Source organism: Pongo abelii, chromosome 10, assembly GCF_028885655.2.
Source record: "Pongo abelii isolate AG06213 chromosome 10, NHGRI_mPonAbe1-v2.0_pri, whole genome shotgun sequence".
Taxonomy (NCBI): domain Eukaryota; kingdom Metazoa; phylum Chordata; class Mammalia; order Primates; family Hominidae; genus Pongo; species Pongo abelii.
In genome coordinates this window covers 105,403,544-105,423,240 of record NC_071995.2, presented here as the reverse complement: position 1 = coordinate 105,423,240, position 19,697 = coordinate 105,403,544, and the positions used below count along the sequence as shown (strand labels likewise).

At 41.5% G+C, this 19,697-nt stretch overlaps 1 protein-coding gene and 1 long non-coding RNA gene across 12 annotated transcripts in view; one reads left to right on the top strand and one right to left on the bottom strand.

Annotated features, from left to right (window-relative positions):
* RFX4 (regulatory factor X4) overlaps positions 1–19,697 on the bottom strand; it is a 178,211-nt gene that overhangs the window by 24,665 nt on the left and 133,849 nt on the right. For 8 of the 10 annotated variants that reach the window (XM_054527588.2, XM_054527589.2, XM_002823686.5 and 5 more), the window contains 4 exons: positions 16,752–16,846; positions 15,918–16,035; positions 4,461–4,580; positions 3,609–3,770 (listed from right to left, as the gene is read on the bottom strand). In XM_054527588.2, the coding sequence (XP_054383563.1) occupies positions 3,609–3,770; positions 4,461–4,580; positions 15,918–16,035; positions 16,752–16,846 (495 nt within the window). The remainder of the gene's footprint in view (positions 1–3,608; positions 3,771–4,460; positions 4,581–15,917; positions 16,036–16,751; positions 16,847–19,697) is intronic. The other 2 variants (XM_054527587.2, XM_054527594.2) reach the window with 1 other exon arrangement.
* LOC134759452 (uncharacterized) overlaps positions 1–19,697 on the top strand; it is a 61,647-nt gene that overhangs the window by 36,776 nt on the left and 5,174 nt on the right. The gene's annotated exons all lie outside the window — the stretch shown is intronic.

Sequence of the window (19,697 nt, the reverse complement as noted above, 5' to 3'; positions counted from 1 at the left end):
CCCAAAGCTGTTCCCCCTTCCCTGCCTGGGTACATGCTATTCTACATTTCCCAGCCTCTCTTGCAGTTACATGAGGCCATGTGATTAAGTCCTCGCTGATGGAATATAAGTGGAAGTGACGTGTGCCACCTTCAGGCCAGGGCTTTTAAGAGAGTTGGTTTTCATCCTCTGTGCCCTTTTTCCATTTCTGCCAGCTGAGTGCTGACTTAACAAAGCCCTCAGGCAGTGGTCCTTAATCTAGTGAGCATCAAAATCACCTGGAAGTTTGCTGAACAAGATTCCTGGGCTCTGCTCCTAGAGTTTCTGATTCACTGGGTCTGCAGCGGGACCAGATAAGAGCATTTCTAGTAAGTTTCCAAGAGATACTGATACTGCTGGTCTGTGGATCAGTTTGGGAAATACTGCCCTGGGGTATGTGGGAGCTTAATATTGAAGGAGCATGTGTTTCCAAATGACTGCATTACAGAGAGCCTCCTTTATGACTGAATACCCTAGCAGTACTGTCTTCAAGCATGAAATAGATTTCTGTTGTGTTAACTCCACCCGTGTTTGGATCTATTTGTCACACCAGCTTAGCCTACCCTAACTAATACAGGAGTTGAGGGAGAGGAAAGATTTGAAGCTGACTCCTGTATTCATTGTCTGGGTAACAGAAGGGTAGTAGAGCAGGTTTTGATGGAAAGATAATGAATTAATTATCACAGCCTGACCAAGCCCTCCACTCCACAAAGCCTGGAATCTTTGTGAGGTCTTCCCCGATACTTCTAGCCACAAAGAATCTCTCCTTCCTTGGGAACCTCATAGCATTAGTTTATATCTCACTTATTGCATATACCACATTCTTCCTTCCATAACACTTGTCTCTGTACTTTTCTTTATCCTTGTGTTCCCTCTTAGTAGCAAGGCCTTGGCATATTAATCTATTTATTTCCCATAGCACCTAGCACAGGACTTGGTATATAAAATGTCCTCACAGGGGGAAAAAAATACATGTGTGTACATATATACATGAATAAACATATATAGGATTCTGGATTCAAAGTTTTCAATGCAGTTTTTTTCTTTACACTTCAAAAGTATGGTTTCAGGTATTGAATCTAATGTTGCAAATGAGAAGTCTGATATCAGTCTGGTTCTCTCTTCTTTGGAGGTTATATGCATTTTCTTTGGGGACGCTAATAAGATTTCTTTTATCTTTGATTTTCTTCAGTGGGCTTAGAGGTAATTTTTTTTTTCCATTTATTCAGCACATGTTCAATGAGAGCTTTTGGTCTAAAAAGCCTTGTCTTTATTCCATTTTATAAAACTCTCAGCTATTACATCTTCACTTTCTCTCTATTCTTTCTCTGGAACACTTATTAAATGAATATTAGAATTTCTGAGTTTATCAGTCCTTTTTCTTAACATCACTTTTATACTTACTATTTCTTTTTGCCACATTATCAGAGAACTCCTCAGCTCAGTCTTTCGGTTTACTGATCTCTTTCAGTTGGATCTAATTTTCTAATATTCAGCCTATCTATTGAAATTATTATTTCAACAATTATATATTTCCTTTTGAAGATCTTGACTCTCATGGGTATGATTTCTTTTTCTTCTTTCTTTCCTTTCTTCTTCTTCTTCTTTTTTTTTTAAACAGGCTATCACCCAGGCTGGAGTGCAGTGGTCTGATCATAGCTCACTGCAGCCTCGAACTCCTATGATCAAATGATCCTCCCATCTCAGCCTCCACCACAGGTGCACACCACCATGCCCAGCTAACTTTTTAAAAAAGTTTGTGTAGAGATAGGGTCTCAATATATTGGCCAGGCTGGTCTCGAACTCTTGGCTTCAAACCATCTTTCCACCTTGGCCTCCCAAAGTGTTGGGATTACAGGGTGTTACCATGCCTGGCTGATTTCTTTTTAGTTCTCATCTTAACAATAGTTTTCAGGTTGTCCTATTAACTTTATTCCTTTGGATATAGACTCTCTCTGTTCTTAAGTTTGTTGTTCCTCCTTCATGGAATTGGGCTTCCACAGATGCTTGGGTGACTTTTAATTGTGGTAATATATATCCATATTAACTTTTTTTTTTTTTTTTGAGATGGAGTCTTGCTCTGATATCCAGGCTGGAGTGCAGTGGAGCGATCTTGGCTCACTGCAACCTCCACCTCCTGGGTTCAAGCTGCCTCAGCCTCCTGAGTAGCTGGGATTACAGGCATGTGCTACTATGCCCAGCTAATTTTTGTATTTTTAGTAGAGATGGGGTTTCACCATGTTGGCCAGGCTGGTCTCAAACTCCTGACCTCAAGTGATCCACCCACCTCGGCCTCCCAAAGTGCTAGGATTACAGGCATGAGCCACCATGCCCAGTATTAACCATTTTCAAGTGTACAGTTCAATGATTAAGTACATTCACCATGTTGTGCAACCATCACCACCATCCATCTCCAGAGCTTTTTCATCATCCTATACTGAACCTCTGTGCCTATTAAACACTAACTCCTCATTTCCCCTTCCACCAGCCCCTGACATTCACCATTCCATTCACTGTGTCTGTGACTTTGACTATTCTAGGTGCCTCATATGAATGGAATCATATATTTGTCCTTCTGTGCCTGGCTTATTTCATTAAGCATACTACCTTCAAGGTTCATCAGAGTTGTAGCATGAGTCAGAATTTCATTGCTTTCCGAGGTTCAATAGTATTCCATTGATGTATATACCACATTTTCTTTATCCATCATCCATCGATAGATGCTTCAGTGGTTTCTGCCTTTTGGCTATTGTGAGAAATGCTGTTAGGAACACTGATGTACAAACATCTGTTTGGATCTCTGCCTTCTTTTGGGTGTGTATCCAAGCTTGGGTAATTCTTGGTTGTAAATTAATCTCATGAGACTCCTGTGCATATCTTGGACTGTGTGGGCCTCCACGCAGTCTCACGGTAGCATCAGCCTCATGCTATGTGCCCAGCAGCTCTAGCTTAGCTGAAGACCCACTCACATCACAGCCCCTGCCTCGTTATGGTTGCCATAGCTTAGTGTAAGGTTTCCTGTCTGCCTCCCTTTCCAGAGAAAAAGAAAGCAGCTCAGTTTTTGATTCAGAGAGTTCCCTTTCTTGTTTTCAAGAATGTTTGTGTATTTATGTTATATAGCATTATAATCAATTCAGTGGCTTAGTTTTGGGATTTTATCATATGCTTAATTTGCCAACTTGAAAACAGCAGCATACAGAATGTGTACCAATGAATAAATGAATACCTGTACGTCATTCACAAATCCAGGAAGATACCCAGGTTTTGGCATTATCTTTTGGAGACTGCGGGGGAAGAATGTTTTTCCAGAAAGCCCTTTTTTTCTTTTTTTGAGACAGGGTCTCACTCTATTACCAAGGCTAGAATGCAGTGGTGCAATCATGGCTCCTGGGCTCAAGCAATCCTCCCACCTCAGCCTCTCAAGTAGCTGGGACTACAGGTGTGAGCCAAGATGTCTGGCTAATTTTGTGTGTGTGTGTGTGTGTGTGTGTGTATGTGTGGAAATGAAGTCTCACTATGTTGCCCAGGCTGGCCGAAAGACCTTTCTTCAAACATTAACTCCCCAAAGTTTTTGAAGGACTTTCCATTACCTGTAGTGCTGAGGCCAGTGTACTCAGGGGAAGGATTGCTAACAGGGGAAGAGGGAGGTGGCACTTCCACAGATGTGGCAGATTTTGCTGGAGAAAATGATGGCACTGGTGAAGGGGTTGGTGCGGCAGCCTCTGTCAAGATGATCTCTTCTCGGACTTCTGCTGTGGATAGAGATAGGGTAAGTTTTTAAAACCAAATGTAAAGGCAGGTGTCTCTAAAAGACTTTAAAAAGTGAAATATTCTTCTAATCTGTGTGATGTCACTCTCTTGTCAAACTCTTCAATGGTTTCCCATCACCATCATGGCACTCAAGGCAATTTCCGTATATAAACATGCCCACTTTATTTAATTTGTTTGTTTGTTTGTTTATTTATTTATTTATTTATTTATTTACTTATTTTGAGATGGAGACTTGCTCTGTCACCCAGGCTGGAGTGCAGTGGCACAATCTCGGCTCACTGCAATCTCCACCTCCCGGGTTCAAGTGATTCTCGTGCCTCAGCCTCCTGAGCAGCTGGGACTACAGTTGTGCACCACCACACCCAGCTAATTTTTTGTATTTTTAGTAGAGATGGGGTTTTGCCATGTTGACTAGGCTGGTCTTGAACTCTGGCCTCAGGTGAGCTGCCCACCTTGGCCTCCCAAAGTGCTGGGATTGCAGGTGTGAGCCACCACGCCCAGCCCACATGCCCACTTTAAAGAGGAAAAAGACATGATTGGTTTGATACCACTCAACCTGTTCACCGTAACTAAATTCTTTGAGATACAGAGTTAAAGAAACATAAAGCACAGAAGTAAGGATACAAATACCATTACCACGTGGTGCAATTCCCGGGAAAATGCTGGCTTACCAGTGCTTCCTTCTCCCCTCATGGCGCGCATGAGCTCATTGGCCCGCTCCTGACAGTGCAGAGATTCTAACAGGTAGAGCACGTAGTCGTCAAACATTAAGTGAATTAGGTGAAAAGACCCTGGTGAAAAAAAGGATCAAACAGAAAGGAAGTCGTGCTGTCTCATGTATGCCCCCTCCGTCTGGTCAACTGCACAAGTTACACAGTGTTCTAAATGGTCTGCTCAAGAGTCTAATTTTCCACTCAGTTATGATCTCCTCATGGTCAGAGGTTGCAGTTCTTGGCTGTATCCTCAGCTTAGCCTAGTGCTTGGCATAAGGTAAGTGTCATTAACACTTTGTGGCAAGTGAATCTTTTCCTTGCTGAAGTTATATTAGTATGACACTATCAAAAATGGCACCCACTGAGCCATCTCTGAGCTCTCACCCACTGGCCTCATCCTCATGTGAGCACCCCTCACTCTGTTCAGCATTTATTAACATAGTGTCTCTCACTTTTATCTCTTCCACCAGCATATTATTCCCCCAATTGGACTTTAAGTATGTCCATGGCAGGGACTTTGCCTTCTATTGCTATCTACTAATGTACCTGACATAATTCTAGGAGCCAATTTGAAAATTTAAATCTGCAACAAGTTATTTACTTATTTCCCTAAATGTTTTCAAGACCTCATTTAGCATATGGTTCTTAGAAAAGGTAATTCATTGAAAATAGTTGGTCTTTTCAAGTGGCGGTCTTCATTTTTCAATTTAGAGTAGATTATTTTGTAAAAGGGAATGTGAACAGTCATTTTTAAAGACTTTCCTGTATGTCAGTCTCTGTGCTCAAAGTCTTGTCTTCTCTAATTTAATAACTACAACCATGTGGCAAGGTGGGTATTTTTATTCTTATTTTGCAGGCGAAGCACTTATACAAGATGACACGATTAATAGATAATACATTATTTCAAAACAAGCTTTTTTGCATGTCATGCTGCTACCATGCACAGTGGAATGGTGCACCTACGGTAGGGGCTCAATTAATGTCTACTGTAATCAAGGCCTCATGGATCCAGGGTCAGAGAGAGGGGCCAAGCCTTCATCTCCCAACCCATGTTTCCAGGTCCCAATAGGACATCTCCATGTACATATCCTGCAGTCCCTTTAAAATGTCCAAAACTTCTCACCTCTCTCCAAGCTGACCAGTATACTGTTTGCTTTTGTCCCATTTCCTTCTAGTTTGCTTTCTTAGAGACTTTTTTTTTTGAGACGGAGTCTCACTCCCTTGCCCAGGCTGGAGTGCATTGGCGCTGTCTTGACTCACTGCAGCCTCTGCCTCCCTAGTTTAAGCCATTTTCCTGCATCAGCCTCCCTAGTAGCTGGGATTATAGGTGCGTGCCACCACGCCTGGCTAAGTTTTGTATTTTTAGTAGAGACGGGTTTCGCTATGTTGGCCAGGTTGGTCTAAAACTCCTGACCTCAGGTGATACACCTACCTCAGCCTCCCAAGGTGGTGGGATTACAGGCATGAGCCACCACACCCAGCCTTTTAGAGACCTTATGGGACTCTCTGGCATTATTTTTTTTTGTCATTCTATCTTCATCATGGATCATTACCATCACCATTATTATCATCATCACATCTACTGTTTATTGAGTGTTTATTCTGTACCAAAAACTCTGCTAAGCACTGAACATATGTTTCTTCCTTACAACAAACTGTGAGGTAGATGGTATTATCCTCCCTTACCGGTGAGGAAATGAGTCTCTTCATTAGTAATCAAGTAGGTATTTGCCTCAGTTTGGTCTTGCTCCATAATCTGTTCCCATTCCCCTATAAGTCATTTAGTTCAATATGTTCATAGCACAGATGAGAAAATAAGGCCCAGATGGCATAAGTGACTTGGCCCCTACAGGGGCCACTTGAGCTGGGAGCTAGGTCTCTCCAAGTCTCAGAAATAAGGTAATGGAGGCTAGTTGGGGGCTTGTGGAGCACTCCTTGGTGAAATTTATTTTCTCCTTAACTGCGCCTGGCTTCTGTATACACCCACACCCTTCATCTCAGATCAGTTAATTCTTTTGGTCTAGAAAGGCTAGAGAGGAAAATCCCTGGCTTAACTGTAAGGCCACTAGATGCCCAGCAGGTCATGAACATGACCCCCTCTCTCTACAGCCTGCTGTAAACTCCTGTCCTTGTTCCCACAGAGCTCAAGGCCAAGGTCCACTGTCCTGCACCTCCTTCACATCCTTCTTCCATCTCCAGTACTATGTCTGTTTTTCAATGCCATTTGGTATTCAGCAGAGTCCAGGTTCTACTCAATCATTGTGAGATGCAGTCTCTAAAACTAAACTTTCCAACTGTTTCTCTGAAATGAGATCCATGAACCACTGAGGAGGTACAGCACTGTGTGGGTAATTACATGGGCTGTTGATCAAACTGCCCAGGTTGAGATCCTAGCTCTGCCACTTAGTAGCTTAGACTTTACCCTCCCTAATCCTTATAAATACTGAAAACAAAATCCGACATTTATTGACCTCTGACTCTGTGGCAGCCACTGTGTAAACCACCGGAGATTTATTTTGGCATTTAATCCTCATCACAACCTTGTGAGATAAGTGATACTTTCCTTTTACAAAGGAGGAAAGTGAGGCTTAGGGAGGTAAAGTAGCTGTCTAATGTCACACAGTCATTAAGTGGCAGAACCAAGACTTGAACCCTGGACTGTCTGACTCTGAAGTTGCTCTTCAATCATTATGTGCTACAGCTCTCTAAAAGGACAGTAAAATGTACATTACAGAAGTACTAAAATGAGGAAAAGTATATATTAGATGCTTAATAATTGGTAGCTATTATTATTATCGCTAAGATCCCTTTTGCTGCTGTGTTCTAAGATCCCATGACATGACTGTTTTGTTCATAGATTGTTTTGTTCATGATTGTTTTGTTCATGTTTTGTTCATGTTTTGTTTGTTTGAACATCTTTGTTCAAACAAGTCAAAAGATAGCATCAAATAAGGAAAGGGTCTCCAAAATGAAGAAATTATTTGCTGGGATGTTGATCTAAAGTCAACATGAATAGAAAGAGAGAAATCTACTATGAAATAATGAATTAGCATGGAAAGCTTGGATGATAAAAATCCAAGCCAGTAGTTTTAGGATGAACAAACACCTTGGAAATCATTTTATACCATCCTCTTGTTTTATAAGACAAGGAAACAAAGATCTGATGAGGTGAAGAAACTTGCCTAAGATTACTCTTAGAAAACATCAGAGCTGAACTTGGAAGCCGGTACTTTAGGGAAAGTGAGGATTTGACATGGGCCTTCAAGCTCTCTTCATTAATGCCTCTGATCAGCTACCAGTTAGTCTGTTAATTTTCCATTCTAAATTTTGATCCTTCAAACAACAAGAGTTTGTAGAGCTACTGCTACCTGCTTACCATTGTGCTAAGTGCTCTGAGTACAAAGGAGGCATAAAGCTCAGTCTCAGACTCCACAGAAGTTAAGTGTTCTTACTAGGCAGTAATTAATCATTAAGATTATTGGGCAGTAAACAGTTCAGTGCCAGAGTGTCACAGCGATGAGGATAGTGAATATCGATGAAGACAGGAAAATGAAAAGGAGATACAGAAAGACTGATGAGAGAGACAGAGAGACACCAAAGACAAGAGGAGAGAGGCAGTTACAGCGAACATCCCACTTTACTTATCTCCTTAGCATTTCTCACCATCAAAGTTAAATACTATAACCTGTATTTAACTTAATTGTTATTGCATGCCTCCTCCACTAGATTGTAAGCTCTGTATTGCAGAGATTTTTCTGTCTTGACCAGTGCTTTATACCCAGTGACTACAACATTGCCGGGCACACAATAGAGACTCAATGGATATGTGTTAGATGTATGAATCAAATAGGCAAGCATTGACTGCTTCCATATGCACCGCGCTAAGTAAGCTCTTTTAACTTCTCAAAAACACTGCAAAGAAGGTATTATCTTCAGTTAATACATGAGGAAATGAAGGCTCAGAGGGCTTGAATAACTTGCTTAAAGTCACAGAGCTAGGGAGCAGCAGAGCCTGTTATGGAAAAAGGCATTAGGATTAGAGACAAAAGGAGATTTTATTTTGTTATTGTTATATGGTAATATAGTTGATTGCATTTGGTAGAATCAAAGCATTTCATTTTTCTTATGAAAAATATGCATCATAGAAAAATAAAATGAACACCAGTGTAATCACCACCAATTTTTTGTTAGAATTATTTCTAGGTACCTTTTAGTTTCTTTTGCTATTATGAATTCTGTGAGTGTGTATGTTTTAAGTTATATTTTCGAGTTAGTGAAATTAAGATTGCCAATGATTTTATAAAAACTGAATTCAGGGCTGGGCGCGGTGGCTCACGCCTGTAATCCCAGCACTTTGGGAGGCCGAGGCGGGCAGATCATGAGGTGAGGAGTTCGAGACAAGGCTGGCCAACATGGTGAAACCCCGTCTCTACTAAAGATACAAAAAATTAGCCAGGTGTGGTGGCGCGCACCTGTAATCCCAGCTACTCAGGAGGCTGAGGCAGGAGAATGGTTTGAACTCAGGAGGCGGAGGTTGCAGTGAGCCTAGGTCGTGCTGTTGCAGTGAGCTGAGGTCGTGCCATTGCACTCCAGCCTGGGCAACAGGGCAAGACTGTCTCAAAAAAAAAAAAAAAAAAAAACTAAGTTCAGTAACTTGACTGAATTCTTACTAGTTCTATTAGTTTGTGGATTCTCTTTTGCCAGCAATCATGACATCTACAAATAAAGACAATTTTGTGTTTTCCTTTCTAATTCTTCTATTTCATTTTCTTTTCTTAAGGCATTGGCTAGGACCTCCAGTACATATTTATTAGATATCATATTAGAAGGCATTCCTGTCTTTTTATGATAGAAATGGGAAATTTTCTAACATTTCGCCACTCAGTGTGATGTTTGCTGCAGACTTGTAGATGCCCTTTAAGATATTAAATTCCCTTCTATTCCTAGTTTGCTAAAAGGTTTTTTAAAAACCATACCTGAGAGCTGAAATGTATCAAATGCTTTTTTTCTCTGTATCTATAATGATGATTTTATGATTCTTCTCTTTTTCTTAATATAGTATGTTAATTAGTAATTTTTCCTACTAGGATTTTTGGCATAGTCTAATATTGATTTAAAATTTTTGCCACTAAATTTGATCTGCTAGTGTTTTATTTACAATTTTTTTCACCTATGAAAAAAATGTGTGTAGGCTGGGTGCGGTGACTCACGCTTGTAACCCCAGCACTTTGGGAGGCAGAGGTGGGTGGATCACTTGAGGTCAGGAGTTCCTGACCAGCCTGGCCAACATGGTGAAACCCCATCTCTACTAAAAATACAAAAATTAGCTGGGCGTGGTGGTACACACCTGTAATCCCAGCTACTTGGGAGGCTGAGGCATGAGAATCGCTTCAACCCGGGAGGCGGAGGTTGCAGTGAGCTGACATTGCCCCACTGCACTCCAACCTAGATAACAGAGTGAGACTCTGTCTCAAAAAAAAAGTGTGGTTGAGTCATAATTTTCTTTTCCTCTGCTTTTCTTGCCAGATTTTGAAATTGAGATTATGTTAGCTTTGTAAAATGAGTTGTATATTTCTTTATTTTGAATGTAATTTAAAAACTAAAAACTAATTTGTATATGTGTTTTAAAAAGTTAAAAATAAGTTCTAGGTAAAACTATAACACGAAGTAATGAGAAGAGAATCTTCAAGGAATAAAGTATGCTAAGGTCTTTGTCTTTTTTAGGAATACTAAGTAACTTTTGACTTCATTGGAGAAATTCATAGTTTGGATTTAATAAATGTTTAGCATATATGTTAATAAATTAAGGTATCATTACTAAAAGAATACAATCATTTCCTTATTTTGCGGGGGCAGGTCAAACCATTTTATTGAAGGGAATGAGGTGGGCAAAGCAGCACTGAGGACAATGAGATCAGACATCCTAGGCTGGGCCAGGATGTCCTAACCTTTGCAGTCACTGAAAACAAATTTCCTTCTTTTTTTTTTTCCTGTTTTTCTTTCTTTTTTTTTTTAGATGGAGTCTTGCTCTGTTGCCCAGGCTGGAGTGCAGTGGCACGATCTCAGCTCACTGCAACCTCTGCCTCCCAGGATCAAGCAATTCTCCTGCCTCAGCCTCCCAAGTAGCTGGGATTACAGTGCGTGCCACCATGCCTGGCTAATTTTTGTATTTTTAGTAGAGACAGGGTTTCACCATGTTGGTCAGGCTGGTCTCGAACTCCTGACCTCATGATCTGCCTGCCTGCCTCATCCTCCCAGAGTGCTGGGACTACAGGTGTGAGCCACTTCGCCTAGCCTCTTCTTTTCTTTTATTCTCTGAAATATTGATTTTCATGTTTATTTTCATAAACTAAAGATTTTATATTTTTTATAAGTTTAGTTAAACTTGCCTATAAAAACATTTATGCCTAATGTTTTTTGAAGGAAGAGACTTTCTCCTTTATTGTGATTATCATTTGGTCTTTATTTCTACCATCCTATTTTGTGCTTTCATTTACCATCCATTTTCTATGCTTCTTTTATCTTCTCAATTCTTCTTTTCCATTTAACGTTTTATCTCTTAAGTTTTCATATTCTTCCATTTTCCTCCATAAATCATGATTGTGTTCTTTTAGTAATGATACCTTAATTTATTAACATATATGCTAAACATTTATTAAATCCAAACTATAAATTTCTCCAACAAAGCCTAAAGTTACTTAGTATTCCTAAAAAAGACAAAGACATTAGCATGCTTTAACTGTTCCTTGAAGATTCTCTTCTCATTACTCCATGTTATAGTTTTACCTAGAACTTATTTTTAACTTTTTAAAACACATATACAAATTAGTTTTTAGTTTTTAAATTACATTCAATAGTTAATTAAATATGTTTACATATTTTTAAATTTCTTTCATCTTAAAACAGGGTCCCTAAATTCTTTGATGTGCCGTCCATTAACAATTGGGATCTGTGCACCTCCTTGAGCCATGGTAGGCTTGGGACTGCCTTTGACCAATAGAGTATGAGGAAAGTTACACTGTATCTAAGAAGGGATCATAAAAGCAAAGTGACTTCACATTTGGTGCACTTGCAGGTGGAACTGTGAGCTGGCACATGATGCTGACTTGCAAAATCCATAAACATAATAAAATGGTTGTCTTAAAGCCATTAAGCCTAGGTAATTTATTACACAGCAATGGCAACAATAACTAGAACATTGTTGTTTCTTGTATTCTAGACCTCAGCTATGGCTTTATTTTTCTTCTTGCTGAAATGTATCCTTTTTTTTTTTTTTTTTTTTTTTTGAGATGGAGTCTCACTCTGTCGCCCAGGCTGAAGTTCAGTGGTGCGATCTCGGCTCATTGCAACCTCTGCCCCCTTGGGTTCAAACGATTCTCCTGCCTCAGCCTCCCGAGTAGCTAAGATTATAGGCACCCACCATCACACCCGGCTAATTTTTGTATTTTTAGTAGAGACGGGGTTTCACCATGTTGTCCAGGCTGGTCTCAAACTCCTGACCTCAGGGAATTCACCTCCCAAAGTGCTAGGATTACAGGTGTGAGCCATCATGCCCAGCTGAAATGCATCCTTTAATAGTTTTTTGTTGTTGTTTTTTTAAGTGAAGATCTGTGGGTGCCAAATTCTGTCTTTGTATAACTGATTATGTCTTTATTTTGCCCTCACTCTTGAATAATAGTTGACAGTTCTTTGTTCTCAACACTTAAAAGATATTACTCCATTGTCTTCTGGCATCTCTTACTGCTCATGGCAGTCTAATAATTATTCTTTTCTCTCATAGCTTTAAATTTTTAAATCTTAATCCATGGATATTTTAAAAATATTAATACCATCAATGTGGGTTAAATAAATTTTTCTAGCTCTATTGTGCATCTGAGCCCAGAGTATTTGTCTTAATTGTGATAATCAAAAAGGAATGGGCTTTGTGGTCAGGCAGGTTTGATTTTGAAACAGAATTCTGACATTTGCTGCATTGACCTTGTGCAAGGAAATTCTCCAAGCTCCCTTCTCACCTCTTTAGAAAGTGTCTATTATTACCTACATTGCAGAGTTAATGCAAGAATTCAATGATAGTATGTGCTTCCAAAATATTTCTTATAATAGTCATCATTATCTTGTCTTTGCTTCATTCTTATTTCTAATGTTAAGCAAATCCTTCAAGTACTACCTCAGCTTCCTCGTCTGTCATATTGAGGGCAGTTATTCAGACCTCACAGGGTTGTGTGAGAAGTAATTGAGAAAATGTAATGTCTAAAGTATATTTGGCCCTCAATACCTGTTGCTGTGTTGTTATTATTAATTTTCTTTTACCTAAAGAAAGGTAAATGAGGTGGTGGCAGTGTAGCATGGCAGAAAAAACTCCAGCTTTAGCATGGGAACAATTGCGGGTTGAATTCAATCTGCCACTTCTCTGAGTCCACACGCAAGTCCTCTCTTCTCTGGGTTTTTACCTCCACTCCTGACTACAGGGAAAGCAATTCCTGTCTCTTAGTGCTTGGTGGGGGCCTGAATGACATTGCGAACATTAAGGTCCTGCAATTTAGCAGATTCTGCCTAAAAGAGAGCTGGGCCAGGCCATCTAAGCATAGAGAAGCAGTTGGGAAGGCTTGGTCATGGCCACTTGTTCTGGGAGCCGCTCCCTGACACATGCCCACATGATCTCCCCAGCCCTGCCCAAGTGAGTGAGCTTTGATGCTAGGTCAGACAACAGGTGTGTAAAAAAGTGAAACTGTGGAAGTGTTGTGCAATTGTGCCCCTCAGCTGTCACACCCAGGCTGCTTTTTAAACTGATTTATGCTGGAGTACTTCCGGGAACTATTACTACCTTCCAGATGTTCATAACAGTGAAATAAGCAGGCATTTGGTGAAAATCCAGAATGAAAAGGTAAAGGCACTGGCACCAACTTGAGATCTAGGTACTCTAGGAACTGAAATCAGATCAGTCGACTAAAAAGATGGTTGTTTTTTAAAAACAAAACTTTGATTTGCTCAGCTTCATTAGGACTAAAAGTTTGCCTGATAGCCTACCTTTGCTAACTAATTTTGCTAGAAACACTGCTTGCAGCAAAGAAAGAAAGTCTGGCTACTTTAGTTCACAGCATAGGTTCTTTCAGTGAAAAAGAATTAAGGAGAAGAGAGTGAAAAGGAATTAAGGAGAAGAAAGGAGTCAACTACCTTTGAAAGAAGCTGTTCTGGGAAGAGGTGATAGAGTCCCCTACGGGATCATTGTGATATTCCACACGATCATTGTAATGGTCAGCCTGCTACGCTGACACACAAACCCTGTACCCATTCACAGCGACAAGGACCATGTGGGAGTTATAAGATATATAGAGCTGGCCCCTGTGGCTGGGGGAGGGTACCAAGGAACAGAGGGCTCTTTTTCCTAATTAGCTGTTTTCATACAGGGAACACATGACCCAAACACAACCACCAACTGGGTCTTTGACATATACAGGCAGAAAGGGGGAGCTGGGCTTTTGTCTGCCGCAAACTCTTTTAACTTGCCTGTCACCCCAAGCTGCAAAATTCAACAATGAGTCAGATGAGCTGGGCCATTTCAGGAACTTTGCTAAATGGACTTGGAGACACGTATTATTTCAACCCACTCAGGGTTGAAAAATACTGTAAAACTGAGACTGGGTTAATATCTCTTTTTCTCCTTTTCTAAGTGAATTGTGATCATCTTTTTTTTTTTTGCCATTTGCCTGAGTTTCCAGTATATCTATCCCAAAAGAGTGTGTGGTTCAAAAAGAAACACATTTCAAGGAACCATATTTCTTAGTAATAAATTCAACCCATTCATAAAGCCTAATCATTCTCCTGCTCAAACTTTCTTTTTTACATTGACTGTTAGTAAGCACAGATGCATTTCAAAGAATATTGCAAGGGAATTACTTTCCCTGTCTAATGAAAGGCACCTGCTACCATACGTGGTCGGTTTAAGAATAAGCAAATTGAAGAGTAAAGGATAAAGCATGGAGAGGATGCTCGCTGTGTGGATGTGGATACGTGTGTTTGTGTGTGATATTGTTGATTCTCTGACTTGGAAGCAATGAAAAAATCTCAAATATTTTCCAACAGTTCACTTAAGGGAAAACAGTTCTGCGTGAATGGTTTTTCCAGAGCTGGAGGTAACATGTGCTAACACTAACTGTGCTGAACTGGAAGTCATCAAAATGCCATGCCTGATGGCACTGCCCAGGTAGCAGTCAGCAGAGCATTTCCATATATAGCTCAAAGAGAATTTCCATCTGTAGCCATGGTGCAGGCAGGTTCAGAGAACCTTCCAATGCTGAGATTAAAGAAATGAACAACAAAACACTTCTCCAAGTGGGTAAACACTGTCTTTCATGGACAGGGCTGTTTAGAAAAAATAGTGCCTTCTTTGTTTTCCCACATATTTACTTTGTTGTATAGCACAACTGGAAAATGGTGACAAGACCATAAAAAGCTAGATGGAAAAGTGTCAAATTAAACCCACAGCAAAACCCAGAGCTGATTGGCTTAATTGGAGATAATGAGAAACAAAATCACAACCCTTACTTGCAAAGGGAAATAGAGAACTGAAGCAATTACCCAGAAAATTTACCAATGCCCCTTTGCCGAAATGCCTAGAAAATTGAAACCAAAATGTTTTGGGATTTCAAATGTCTGGATAATGCCTAAAAGTCCCATCTCACTTTGCCAATGATGACCTGGACTCAGTACATATTGCTTTCTTTCTGGTGAAAAGTAGAAAACTGTCCTACAATGTAGCATAACATTCACCCCGATTCAGTAATCAGGTTGCTGCCCGCAGAGACTGTTATCAGTACCTTTGGGCAGAGATTTCAAGCCCTGTTATACTAGAAAGCAGCAGATGAAGACTTAAGGTGGGGATATCTCCTGGAGGTGATGAAGACTTAAAGGGTCAGTGAAACAAAAGGGAAAGTGAATGCAAATGCCCTCTTTTAGGGATTAGACTAGAGTACATTTTTAAAGAAAACTTAAGGTCATCTACCCACAGCTAGAGTATGGTCAATCAAGCCATTTGCAAGTGTTCAAACTCAGAAGTTTCTTCATGTGCCCAGTCTCAGGAAGTGCACAAATATGGGATTCTATGAAATTGTGCTTTGGAAGCACAATCACTGGGGACATCTAGGCATGGGGAGTACAGCCACTGCAATTTATTCTTCTTTAAGCTCAGATAGTACTATCTGTGGGCAAAACCACTCATTTTCAGATTGATACTCCACTTTTAGCATGTAATGCCATCTCTCTCCCTGAAAGTCCTAACAATGTCATGTCTCCCCAGAACAGATGTGTTTCAGGGTGATGACCTTGCAGAAACAGCAAGCTAGACTGTGGCAGATTCAATGCACGGAGCCCAGAGGAAGAAGCGTTTGGAGATGGGGAGGGCTGGGGTGGCCTTACCGAAGCTGGGGGCGCTGTGCAAGGTCATGTCCCGGATCACCCTTGTGCCGAAACAGGACCACATCAAGAGGAACTGCTGGGCCACTTTCTTCAAGGACCCTTGTCTCTTGGCAGCCACCTACAAGAAAGTGAATGGCTTTAATGATGGTCAACTTGACCTTTCATTTATTACTGTCTCTTTGAAAAATGAGGTCGAAGTGGCTCACGCCTGTAATCCCAGCACTTTGGGAGGCCAAGGTGGGCGGATGATCACATGAGCCTAGGAGTTTGAGACCAGCCTGGGCAACGTGGCGAAAATCCCATCTCTACAAAAAATACAAAAATTAGCTGGGAATGGTGGCACACCCCTGCAGTCCCAGCTACTCAGGAGGCTGAGGTGGGAGGATCACATGAGCCTGGGGAGGTCAAGGCTGCAGTGAGCTGTGATCGCACCACTGCACTCCAGCCTGGGCAACAAAGTGAGACCCGGTCTCAAAAATAAATAAATAAATAAATAAATAAATAAATACAGAAAAATGACAGGAAGGCTTATGGTCTTCAAAATCAATGCGATGGAGCAATGGTTTTTGTTTTGTTTGTAGCAGCAAAAATACTTTAAAAAATGAAATCTTATGCCAAGACTCAGTGTATACAGCAGATAAAAGAGATGCTGACCTGGTTGAATCAGGGATGGAAGACTCAAGAGTCCTGCCTCCTGACCCCTCCACCTCCTGGGGCCTCTCCTCAAAACCCTGTTCAGATAGCTCACCATAGGGCTTTGTCTTGGCCAAGTTCACAGAGGGCAGTGGTGGGCTGCAGGGCCCAAGGCTGCCCCCTAGGCGCCGGTTTACCAACCTTCACAACACAGCGGTCAACCATGGTATCCAGCCACTCAATGTAGGACTCGATGGGAGACTGCTCCTCCAAGAGGTGGTCAAACTCCTGATATACTGTCAAACAAAGGAGAACCCCACACACATCACTGCAGTTGTATTTAACAAGAGCTACGTCTTAAAAGAACAGAGGAACAAAACTTTGAATAAAGTAAAACTTTAAATAAATAAAACTCCAAGGTCTTAGCAGAGCATTCAAGACTTTATAAAACATGCCCCAACTTACCTTTCCAAGATCATCTTCCATGCCTGTGAACATGTTAAACTGTGGCTATCCCATATTACTTGCCATTCCCCCAGCAAGCCCTGCTTTTTTCATAGCCTTAGTCTTTTTTTTCAGGCTTTTCCCACTACTTGGTTCCTCATGTCTCAGCTGAAATGGCCCTGGTATGAAATCCCTTTAACCTTCTATGCCCCTTGCCCGCAGAACTGATCACCCCTCCTCTGCACTCACATAGCACTTTATTATCGGTTTTCTACCTTTATTATATGACTAATGGCACTATGGCATAGTTGGGTGGGCATGTGTGTCTCCCTGCTAGTTCTTTGTCTGATATCTTTATTAGCTGGTGCATTATCTGTGACATAGTTGTTACCCAACGAATTGTTGCTTGAATTAATGGGTGAGGCATTGCTGCTCTCTTGCTCTCTGCCCAGGGTAGGGCACATGTGATAATTCAAATGTTTCTGGACCACAACTGTAACAGGCAAGCAGCCTCTCTGTGTGGCATGTAGTAGGTGCTTAATAGATACTTGTTGAGTAAGTGAAACAGTCTCTCTGCTCCTCAGTTTCGTCATTAGAGAGATAATCCTACCACTTTACAACCTGTCTTCACTTTAAGTCAGATAACTGAATCTGGAAGTGCTTTTTTTTTTTTTTTTTTTTTTGAGACGGAGTCTTGCTCTGTCCCCCAGGCTGGAGTGCAGTGGCGCAATCTCGGCTCACTGCAAGCTCCGCCTCCCGGGTTCACGCTATTCTCCTGCCTCAGCCTCCCGAGTAGCTGGGACTACAGGTGCCCACCACCACACCCGGCTATTTTTTTTTTTTTTTGTATCTTTAGTACAGACGGGGTTTCACTGTGTTAGCCAGGATGGTCTCAATCTCCTGACCTCGTGATCCACCCGCCTTGGCCTCCCAAAGTGCTGGGATTACAGGTGTGAGCCACGCACCTGGCTGGAAGTGCTTTTTAATCAATGAAATGCTCTAGAAAATAGAAACATGGCTCTGGTGATCTCTAGTTTGAAACATCTCTTTTCATCACATTTTTGTGTTTCTGCATGCAGAGATCAATAAATCAAACCACAATTCAAGATCCATACGTTTCTTTCATTTTCATTTGAGCAGTTTTTGTTCTCTCATTTTAAAGGACTGGACACTTTGCTCTATTTTACTTAGTTGACGCTTGCTACAAGAAGTAAGATTCTGAGACCAGAGGGTCATAACACTAGAATGCTCAAATGTTTGTTGACTGAACGGATGAACAACCCATGGAGGTTGGTACCATTATCCTCCATTTTACAAGTGAAGAAACAGAGACAAACAAAGATGAGTAACTTTCCAAAGGTTGTTCTTTCACAGCTAGTGAATTGCAGAGACAAGATTCAAACACATCCTGACTCAAGGGCTTGCCTCCTAACCACTTCACTATGCTAACACTAGACTGTGTACCAAGCATGTGGCACAGATAGTCTCATTTAATCCCTTCACCTTAGTCCCATTTTACAGAAATGGAAACCAAGGTCACAGTGCACTGGAGCCAAGGTTTGAATCAAGGTCTTTTGGGCATCCCAGCCCCATGCTGTGTAAGAGCTGCGTAAGAGCAAGGTTTGAACCAAGGTCTGTTGGGCATCCCAGCCCCAGGGATCCCAGCCAATGGAACTTGGACATGGGGCTGGGATGCCCAACAGATGTTGGGCAGTTACAATTATAACTCATTCTAATCAGCTTGCTTAAGTACTAGTGTGCACTTTTAAAATCTAAGGTAAGCTGAGCATTGCCGGCCGAGATCTATATCACAGAGGTGACGGTAACCCCCTAAGCAAGAGTTTGCAGATTTGTCAGCTGGCTGTGAGGAAAGAAGAGCGCTGCACACAGTTGTCCCAGCCCTGCTCAAGCTGACCTTTGGTCCAACTCCCTGTGTGTCAGGGACTTCCCAGCTGTCTGGTTAGGAGGTACAGGGTTGACGCACATGTGCTGGACTGCCTTGAGGCTTGGTACCCTCCCTCAATTCCCCCTTCACAGCACTGTATTGCATGACATTGTTCTCTTTGGTAAGATGCAACACATCTGTAAATACATGTTTGAGGTCTTATTTACCATTAACTGTAAGCTGCATGTTGGGAAGGGATGTGTCCATCTTATTCACTGCCCTTTGGCTAGCATCTAATACAGTACCTGAATTAGGACAGGCATTCAGTAAGGACTAGCTGGGTTGAACTGAACCACAGCATTTACTTCCCCAGAAGAAGAATGCAGTCACAGCTTTAAAGGGCACCATTCTGCCCTGGACCTAAAGGAACTTGAAGAGAAAGCCACAGAAGGTTCTTTCTTGAGAGAGGCAGCAGTGACCTCCATGGTGCTCCAGCAAAGGCTCAGAACCTGGTCCCTTAAGCAAGCAATGCTGATTGTATTTTTCCCTATGAGTCTGGTTCACATTTTCATCCCTCATGAAAGGAGCTGAGGTGGGAAGAGAACTGAGTCTAACACTGCTAGGAAGATTTGCAGAGCTAAGAACTAGGTTCACTCTGGGTTTCCACTCATCTCTTTGGTATTCCATGAACCTTGCTGGACACCTGCTCTGTGCCTGGCCCATTGGGAGTTCCTAGGGGCACAGTGATCAAAGGTACCCTCAGTGCCATTAGGGTGTGCAGGGCCATACTTTCTGTTGACCTTCCATCAGGGAATGGG